Source organism: Argiope bruennichi, chromosome 4, assembly GCF_947563725.1.
Source record: "Argiope bruennichi chromosome 4, qqArgBrue1.1, whole genome shotgun sequence".
Lineage (NCBI taxonomy): Eukaryota > Metazoa > Arthropoda > Arachnida > Araneae > Araneidae > Argiope > Argiope bruennichi.
This window is the reverse complement of record NC_079154.1, coordinates 2410518-2421548: the sequence shown is the minus strand read 5'-3', so window position 1 is coordinate 2421548 and position 11031 is coordinate 2410518. Positions and strand designations below refer to the sequence as shown.

Here is an 11031-nt window from a genome sequence, read left to right as displayed (position 1 = left end):
TTTTTTTGTCGATCACAATGACTGATGACTCTTCGTATTCAAGAAAGTAAAAACGAGATTATTATTCGCATTTCATAAATTACTCTTAAATTACTAAATTATTAACACAAAAGGCAATATCTAAAATCCTTTATTGTTAGATATATACAAAAAGAAAGTAAAATAATCAAAAAGCAAAATTTACATCAAAAATCCAGCTATGGCTTGTAGAAGCAGATGCTATAAATATATACAAATGGAAAGTAAATTAGTCAAAAAAGCAATATTTACATGAAATGACAATATGGCTTTAAAAGTAATCATAGTAAATTTTAGAAAATTTAACAGAGTATAACAATTACTCACAATACTAAGCAGTTGTCAATTCCGGTATGTAAAAATGTTGGACATGTAACAGAATATTAAAAAAACTTTTCTTTATAACAATATTAAAGCAGTAACAAACATATAGGAAAGTTGTAGAAATTCAAACATTTTTAACAGATCTAAAACGCTGAAGTAACTACTGATTGCAACCATTTTTTTAAATCAGTAAATTATTGCATTCTCAATCTACATGTAAAAAATTTTCTGTAATAAATATAAGTTCAAATAAGTACATATATCTAAAAGTTAAATTCTTTGAGAAGAGAGTCTAGTATTTCTGTCTTTTACTGTAATCTCTTTGCTTATAATTTTACTTACTTAAAACCATACTTTAATTATAAGAAAAAAGTTGTCAAAAAGCATGATTGATTGCAAGCTTAGCAGTACCAGCACAAGTGAAGTATGTGTATATGATTTTACAGATTATGCAATTTAAGTGCTATGCCAGAATTGGGGATTCTAGCCCATGTGGACCAAACATCATATTTTCAAAAGCTACTTTTGAAACAGAAAAATTCATTAAAAAAAAAAAAAAAAAAAAAAAACAGTGCTTCAATTTCGAGAATTTTTAGTAGAAATTTGTAATGGATAAATATTATGTGGAAAATTACTACATACAAAATTACCTATTACCTGCAAATAAGCCCCCCCCAACAAAAAATCAAAATAAAAAGGCATAACATTAAACATAATGCAGCTTTTCTTTGTTTTTCAAAAATTAATGGCAAGTTCATATAGGGAACTATTGCTTAGCGTGTTACAAATTAAAAAAATAAATAAATATGAAGTTTGTTATGATTAAGCAACATTAAATATTTAAAAATTCATCTGAAATTAGTAGCATGTAATATGTTTAGTTTCTACAAAAGGCAAAGTATTTCATAAATGTATTTTGATAAGAATTATACTATGTGTAAAACAAGAAGGCAATTTTTATGCTTTCTTACTAAATACTTCAAAACAGAACAACAACAACAACAAAAAAATCTTTTTTAAAATTTCATAATGTATTGTTTTTTTAAATGATACATAAAAACAATAAATATAACAGAAAAAAAAAATCGAACTGAAAATTAAAAAGGGCACAAATATTACTTTTTGAAAATGATGCCAAGAAATATTTCATTACTGTATTTGAAAAAACATCTAAGAAGTGAAACAAACAAACAAACAAAAAAAAAAAAAAAAAAAAAAAGGTAGGAAAGGACTCCAGATGAGATGCTGATTGAATACAAATACAATCCCTTAAAATAACCATCACAGATATCAAAGAAAAATGAATTCAATACTGTTATACTTAGGAATAAGAGAATATAAAACTTCGGCTTTATTTATTAATTTTACTTAAAGAAGTGGATATACATACTTCTAAATGATTATTACAAAGCAGATTTTTTGTCTGGAAATATTTTTGTGATTGAAATATAAAATGTAATAAAATATTATGTCAATTGTACTATGTTATATGTTTCAATTATATATATGACAGTAAATGAAATGAAATAACAATAATAGTAAAATGAAAGAAAATAAATAATTTCTGGAGAAAAAAAAAAAGCTAAACTGTCAATACTTTATCATATTTAAAAACATATACAAATGCAAATGGTATTTACCATGTTACTGCATTATCTTATTTTTTAAGTATAATTTTACACAATTTGAATTTTTAGATTCCCTTAAGCATTTTCAAAGCAATTATCTGCATCATATTTACAAATGAAATTGTAGCATTAACAATGTAACAGTTAATAAGAAGAGTTAAAGATTAGCCAGGTGGAAATTTTAAATCTTCACATATCATGTACTCTTCTATAACAAGAGGTAAACATAAATGTTTAATTACATGAGGTAGTTTTACTCCGTGAATGGAATACAAATGCTGTCGCAGTCTCACAGAACAAATGTGCTTTAATGAGGATGGCCTATCTGAAAAAGATTTTAATCTTATACTATTTAATGAAAAGAAGCATCTTGTCATAAAGTTCCTGAATAATTTTTTAATAAAACATATTCTGCAGTGTACTAATGAATTAAAATGAAATTTAATATTTAAATGATAGTTTTTCTCTTAGCATAATTAATAATTTAATATTTTATTTTTGTTTACTATTTGTCCACCAAAACAGTATAACCAAAACAAAGACATAAATAAAATAAAATAAATAAATAACTTTTACACATATTTAAAAAAAATTGCAATGCTTAGCTTTAAAAAAATAATGTTTTTATTTCATTTTATTAAAATTTATTTCACCCACAAGTTATTTTTCAAGGTGGCATTATTCTTTCATGAAATAAATTTAGAAATGAAGATATTTTGTGACTTTTAGAGCCTGCTAAAATTTTCCTGCACCTTACAATTAAATTTCATTATTCTAAATACTTAATTGAGAGCTATTATTATTCATTTTATAGTTTAAAAAGCATTCTTAGAAATTATTTTTGTACAAATTCATTTTTGTTATGTAATACGGTCTGGTATTACATAAAAGAAGTTGAATATTAATTATTCTGTTTATTTGGTCAAAATAGGCATAAGGAAATTTACTTGAGCAATTTCTTGCTTTTGTCTCTCATACACATGTCCTGGGGGTCCATAGTGTTATATACATAAAGATCTTACATACACCAGGCAAGTCAGTAGCTTAGTCTGTCTGCTGACCAATGGAACACGAAGTGTATAATTTGAGATTTGGATATAGTCCCTTTCGATTATTGATCATACACTCTGCAGGTTGTATCTGATCTTAAATAAGTATAAGCATTAAGCTGCTGGTGAGTCCATAAAAAAAAAAATACATTGGAAGTAAGTCTCTCTTGTCAACTTCATCTTGTTCTCCAGACAATCATTAAGATAAGCTTTTAACGTACTCATAATTAGAAAAAATATACCAATTTTGATGGTAATTAAAATGTTTATTACATTTCAACTCGAAATTTCATCAGCCAACATGACAATGAGTCTCTTTTTTATATATAGTTTTTTCGTTTTTTTAAAACCCTAATCAATTCTTAATTGGGAGGACTAAATTCTAATCTCTTAGCTTTAACTTTTGAAATTTTTTTGTGTGTTTATATTATGCTCTTTAGTTTGTTTGTTTTTTGGAGGGGGGGAGGACCATGTATTGAAGTGATTGCATAAAATACTACTTTTGGTAAACTTGTATTATTTAGGCTTTTCTATCCTATAGAATGCATTTATAGTTTGATAAATGCATTTATATTTGAATCCCAGTTTACAATAATGCTACGAAGTTTTGATTTATATTATTAATTATACAAATACTAATTCTTCAAAGTGCTATAATTAGTGAATAATTAAACAACATATAGATTTTCCAAAATTTGAATGCATTTTATGAAGTTTATGTGATATTTTTAAAAAAGACAAGAATGTATGCTTTAATATAATTCACGTTGGCACTATATTTAATATTTTCATTCATGATTGAGTCCATAAAATACAAAAATAAACAGTTATTGAATAATAAACCATATAAAATTAATTTTTAATGCTTTTAGACATGGAGTTAACATTTCTTACTTATTGTTAGCATGGTCATTAAATATTCAAAATGACTAAATACTCTAAAATAATTCTGCACAGCACTAAGCTGAATATTTAAGTACTAAATTAGTTAAATGTGATATTTAGATATCTTAAAGTATTTATGATATTGAAATGAATCTGACTAAATACTTTTTCCCTTTATAGCTACAGTAGATTTAAATATTATTGCAATCAAGTACATTAATTTTTAGATCAATGACTCTAATAAGTCTATTTAACTAAAAATATTATTGGAATTAATATGATTATTCATTATTGAGAACTACTTTTAGATAACAATGAAAATGTTGTAAAACAGGTGCAAACGCAAATAATAACCCTTTTTTTTCCAAGTATGAAAAATATTTGATAGAATTATAACCTACAATTAATTTTTTTTAATATTAAGTGAACATAAAAATATTTCAAATATCTATTTCAATTGATTTTGCTGTATTCTAAACTAATGATCATAATAAAAGACAAAGATAATTCCTCTATCATTCCTTTTATGATCATATTTCAAATAATTACAGGCTATATAAATTTCAAACACAATTAGAATATTACAAATTTCAACTGAAAATATATAGAAAAAATTGAAATAAAAAGTTACTGATTAATAATATAAATGATGGTTAAAACTTACTTAATTCCTCTAGAATATCGCCTACATCTCCAGCAAATAAGTTGTTCAGTTCAAGAAATGCATATTGAACTTTTTTTGAGTTCAAAAGAAACCGCAGCATAAGCTTGAAAAATTCACTTATTGATATACTTTCCCTTCGAAGAAAATATCCAGCACATCTTATGAAAAATAATACTTCACTTTCATTTTGAAAGCACAGGTTAGGATCACAACCATAAAATAATAACAATTTTAAATAAGTAAAGCTAGTCAAAAGAGAATACAGGAAGACTTCATTTGAAGCTCCATTATGCCTTTGATAATTCACATTGCTGCCACTTTCTATAAAAATGTTGAAAACATTTGGTTCTGGATGTAACAGGGCTAAAAAAGTACGAAAAATTATTAAGGAGTAAAAATAATAATAAAAATGATAAAGAAAACAATTAATTTTAGATAGAAAATAAATATTTAATCTATGCAACTATTCTTTGATAGAAAATCAAAAATAATACACAGTACTCAGCCTTGTGATGATTATAAAAGCAAAAGAGACTATCTCAATTAACTATTAACTATCTATTTGTATACAATTTAGATGGTTTATTTATATAATTTTAGAATAGCTTTATAATGCATCATCAGTCGTCACATCAGCATGAAAAAATTCACAAGGTTTAGTGTTTTCAATAATAAATCAGCATCCTGGCATTTTTTTGGAGGGGGGAGGGGCTGGGGTGGATTGGTAATATATTTCTTTGGAGAAGATAGTTCCCTTCATTTTTCAAATCATGTTAATATAAGATCAAAAATTTTGGTAGCCAATCCACTCTAGTCTTCCTTCTTTAATAACAGGAGTATATGATATTGATTCCTTCTTTAGCAATTTTTAATAGTGGTATTAAAATAAGATAGAAAAATAAATAATATGCACAATGATTAAAGTATCTTACAAGTCGAAGAAATTCTAAAGAGTTCTGATGTAACAGCTAGAGCAGCTTCAGACAATATATATGCTAACACAGTATCTGTACACCTATACAGAATAGGTGAATAACCCAATATGGATTGGTAATTACATCTTTGGCTACAAAATATTCTGCCAAAGAAAATGTGCTCAAGAAACTGTGTATAATCTTTAAAATGTGTTCTTTTCTTAAGGTTTGATTTGATTATAGCATATAACTCATTAGTCTATACTGCTTAAATCATTTGTTTGCTTATCAATTAAAACAATGTCAATTATTTAATAGACAAATTTTATAATAAGCAATGAAATATGCAAAATGCATTCTGATGTAAATTTGTATTTTAAGAGATGTCTTTAAGAACTTTTGATCTCTTTACTGCCCCATAAAAAAATTTCCCATGCAAGATAATTTTGTTCATATAGAATTAGTAACTACAAATTCGAAGGAAAGAAACAAAAGTCATTCATTTCTGAAACACAAATTTTTACATGTACATTGATTAAAATGAAAGCATTATTAATATGATATCTAGATATATATAAATGAACAGAATGCTGCAAGCTAAAATCTAAACTATTTTAAATAACATTTAATAATAACTGGGCTATTTAATTTCATTTAAAGATATTAATTCATAAAGATTTTTAAGGCAATAATTCACAAGATTAAACACCTCAAAACTAAAAAGAAACAAACAATGTCAGTAATAAAACACATTTTCTTAAAAAAAAATTAGAACATATACTTTGAAATATAGCATAATAAAAGCATTAAATAAAATTTGAAAATATCTAATTAAAAACTTCAATATGTGCAAAATATCATATACTTCTTAAAAGTGGATGACAAGACTCTGGAACAGGAGGGTTGCAACTTGCTCCAGCAGCTAATAAGATAGAAACAGATGTTTTGTCACTTTTAAATGCTGCATAAGATACTGCAGTCTCCAATTTGGGCTGGTATGCGATCATTCTTGATAATGCCAGATCACTGATTGTATAAAGACTATCTGGTGAAAATCCAGCAGTCAGAAGAGCTTCCAGAGATCCATAACTAGAATAAAGTCAATTTAGGAAGATATTTATAATTAATAAAACGAAATTCTGATATATAAAGGTGATTTTAAGATTTGAAGTTGTTTCAAAATTCTTTATAGGAAACCTTATAAAATAGAAAACAAATAAATAAATAAAAAGAAAAAAGAAAACAAACACACACACACACACACACATAATAAAAAGAAAACAAACACACACACACACATAATAAAAAGAAAACAAACACACACACACACATAATAAAAAGAAAACAAACACACACACACACACATAATAAAAATAAAACAAACACACACATAATATTTTTATGTCACCTAATTTTAAACCGTGCTCGTATGCTGACAGGAATACCATCATTTTTGATTAATTTCTATCTTTGATTGAAAGTTGGAAAATTATACTACATACAAAGTCTACTGCTACATCATATATGAGAATAAGACAGCAGTGGCATGGAAAACTTAAAAAAGTATTCAATGAGGACAATGTAAAAATAAAAATATTTATTACATTATATTAAACAAAGAAAAATAATATATTCAAGATACAACCTTTTTTAATATATAATCTTATACAGATCATGAAGTTTTTCTTTAAAACAAAATTTATTATATATCCTTACTTTATTGAACCCATTTAATATATATATATAGGGTAAACAAGAAATAACAGGAGGGAACCCTGTAGCGTGTTATGTACTGGACGAAATATAGCAAAATTTCGTCACCATACACATTAAAGTATGCGGTTTCAATTTATCAAAAAAAAAAAAAAAGTACCAAAAACCGCCGATAAGAGAAATCCTGTCGCTACGATCGAAAACTTTATGTAATTTGCTTATATGGGTATGTGGAGTACTGATGTTATGCATGCAATGCGTATGAGAGAATTAAGAAGTTAAATAATTTGGTATAACATCGACTCTTAGTATAACACAACAACTTTATTAAAGGAAAAAGAAAACATTATTTTTAAAATGCAAATTCCGGTTGCCAATTCGGAAAAACATACACGTAAAGATATTTAAATTCATCACACGAAAACGTGCGGAAAAACAGAGAGACAGCGATGCTAATCTGTTACAATCACAACAATTTAATCTTGCTTTTTCGCTGATGCACGAGGTGCAAAATAATACTTAAGTGACTGTTTGTTGTCAGGATTGAGGCGCTACATCACTCCCCTGCCGAGTGACATACCGAACGATAAAAAGACTTGAAAGGAACGAGCAGGGCTTCGAACTACACGTCCAGTTCTGGTTGAGTGTGAAAAATGACACTGTGTAAATTTAACTTTCTTGACGACTTTTGGAGCATTTTGGTTTGGTAGCCGAAGACATGAGTGCTGATCAGATTTGGATTTATTTCCAATTGATGGAGTTTTTGCAGACGCTCGTTTGGGATTGTTTGAGATTGAAAGTCCCTGTTGGCATGATAAATTGCTGTGTCCTTATCGAAAAAGCTGGGTTTTACTCTATCGATTGACACGTTGACTTCTTTATCCTTTATTATGATGGTGAAATTTTTGTCAGTTCTGTTTAGCACCTCATATTGTCCTTGGTAGGGTGGTTGAAGACTATGACGAAAGCTGTCGGTTCTTACGAAGACGTGTGAACAAATTTTCAAGTCTCGAAAAATGAATGGCTTTTGCTTTGAATGGTTTGTAAAAGGGACAAGGCTTAGTTTATTTAAGTGTTCTTTCTCGTACACTTAAATAACAAACTCGTACTGAGGGTCATATCTTGTATTTTCAAAGAAGTCACATGGTAGTCTGATGTTTTCCTCATAAAGTAGTTCAGCTGGCGTAAAGTTGAAATCTAGTGCCAAGTTGTGTGTAGTCCTAGGAGAATGTTCGGAATCGATCGTGTCCACCTTGGATTTGCATGACACATTATGGCAGACTTAAGTGTTCGGTGCCAGCGTTCGATGCAGCCCTTTGGCTTCAGAATAGTACGTTGTTGTTCGATTTCTCTTAAAATCCGATGAGCTTGGATAATTCAAGAAATAGCTGGGATTCGAATTGTGCTCCTTGATCGGTTATAATGATCATAGGCGATCCAAAGCGCGAAATCAAATTTTTAAGTTGTGTGCCAGCAACTGTATCGGCTCTGATGTCCGAAATCGGGATAGCCTCAGTCCAGCGGGAGTACCTATCGATGTTGGTTAAGCAATAACGGAAACCTTTTGAAGATGGAAATGGTCCAATGATATCGATGTTTATTTCGCTGGTGGTTTTATATTGTTGATATGGACTGTGGACATGTCTGTCTAGAAATTTCCGATTTTTGGCATTGTAGACAGCATTTAGTCCAATATTTAGTGTCTTTTTTTATTGATGGCCAAACGAATTTCGATGTCAAAAGTTTGATTGTAGATTTGATTCCCGGATGTGAGGGACTATGAACAATGTGAAATGCTGATTTCCTGAAATCTGGTGGTATATATGGTCGCAGAGAATTTCGAGAAGTGTCACAGTAAATAAAATATTTTGTTCCGACAACTGGTGACTTTTGTACCTTTGAAAAATTTGGAGAAGAAAGAATTTCTTTCAATTCCGTATCTGTCTCTTGAGATTTGGATATGGCTTCGTAATCAATTTGGGCGGGAATATGAATTTCATCCATTCTTGACAGGACATCGGCGATTACATTATCTTTACCAGAAATGTGTTGGATATCTGTAGCGAATTGTCCGATATATCCAAAATGCCTTTGTTGTCGAGGGGATGCTTTTTCTGATTTTTGGCAAAATGCAAAAGTGTGTGGCTAGTGGTCCGTGAAAAGTGTGAATTCACGACCTTCCAATAAATAACGGAAATGTTTGATAGAAGAGTATATTTCCAAGAGTTTTCTGTCATGTGTTAAGTAATTTTATTGAGCTGGAGTTAAGCGAAAGGAAAAAAATTCTAGTGGTTGCCACTGCCCATTAACATATTGCTGAACAACAGATCCCAAAGCTTTATCTGAGGCATCTATCATCAGGCAAAATTTTGCTATTGGTGAAGGGTGGGACAGAATAGTTGCTGTATGTAGTTGTTCTTTACATTTCTCAAAGGCTTGTGTTGATTAATCAGTCCATTCTATTGCGCGGCTGTCATTTTTTTTACTTTTTATCAAATAATCATTAAGAATGGATTAATTTTGTGCAGCATGTGGCATAAATCTTCTGTAGAAATTTATCATTCCTAAGAATCTGCGAAGTTGCTTGACGGTCTTAAGCTTTTCAAGATTTGCAATAGTAATCATTCTATCTTCTGTTGGTCTGATTCCTTCTTTAGAGACAGTGTGGCCTAAAAAGGTAACCTCAGATATCGCGAAAACGCATTTACTGAGTTTAAGTGTAAGGTCATATTCTGGAAGTTTTTTTGAAAACTATTTGAAGATGCTTTAAATGCTCTTCGTGAAGCTATTAGAATATCGTCAATATATGAAAAGGTGAAATCTAGACCGCATACTGTATAGATAAATCGCTGGAAAGCTTGTGCGGTGTTTCGAAGTCCAAATGTCATGAAAGGAAATTCATAAAGTCCAAATGGTGTACATATGGCTGTCTTCTCAAAGTCAGATTCTTCCACACAGAGAGTTGAGTCGTTACAACGTGTAATGTGAGTATCTTGTAGTGAAAGCTTATAAGCCAGTTAACAGCTACGTTACCCGAGCAATTGCTTTTGTATCGTGGTCATGTTACTGGGCTGCGAACCACAAGGTCCCAGGTTCTATCCTCGCGCATCACAATCCGCCACAATCTCGTGTATAAGCAATAACTGTTTAACGTCAAAACTGAATTATCTTTTACAAATGGTTCTAGATATTTTCAATTACCCCTTTTAATTTTGTATCAGCAATTTTCTTAAACATTGTTCTGTAAGGGTATTCCATAAATATGTGGGAATCCAATCGAAAAATACACCGATTAAATTATGGTGTTACGAATTCTGTAAATTGAGTATATTGTGGTGCAATGAACAATCAAAAATAAACTCACGCGCAACTTAAAACAATTTGTTATTGAACTTAGAAATAGTGAAACAACTCAACTCTACCTTGATTATTGGCTTGTGTTCTAAAGATTTGAAATATGCATTAGCGTTACCTCTGTTAATCTGGGATAAATGTTTTAAATGTAAATTAAATGTTTATGTCGTCTTACTTTGGATTGAATTAGGTACGACCGGAGTTTAACCCCCTGCTTGGCGGAATTTTCAAAAATCGCCAACTCACCGACAACGGTCTTGCGCCGTGTTTTGCGAAATGTTCAAAAGCGAGGGAGCAATGTCTAATCATAGCGCATGATAAAGGCGAAAGATAATAGGTTTGCCAGTCTGGAGGTTGCCAGCTTTGGAGCGTTATCGCAGAGGCGGCGGTAGAGTCTTGCCGACGGGGGGGGGCAAGACATATCCGACAAGGGGACAATCACAATTTCCCTAACTTGGTTAGAAAATAACTCATAATAATTA

The 11031-nt window shown here is 29.7% G+C and overlaps 1 protein-coding gene across 1 annotated transcript in view; it reads right to left on the bottom strand.

The window, feature by feature from the left end:
• Positions 1-1439: 1439 nt before the first annotated feature.
• LOC129966864 (ankyrin repeat and SOCS box protein 3-like) overlaps positions 1440-11031 on the bottom strand; it is a 38290-nt gene continuing 28698 nt past the window's right edge. Inside the window, exons 7-9 of the mRNA XM_056081465.1 lie at positions 6348-6571; positions 4569-4931; positions 1440-2295 (exon numbers count right to left, since the gene is read on the bottom strand). Of these exons, the coding sequence (XP_055937440.1) occupies positions 2135-2295; positions 4569-4931; positions 6348-6571 (748 nt within the window). The 3' untranslated portion in view covers positions 1440-2134. The remainder of the gene's footprint in view (positions 2296-4568; positions 4932-6347; positions 6572-11031) is intronic.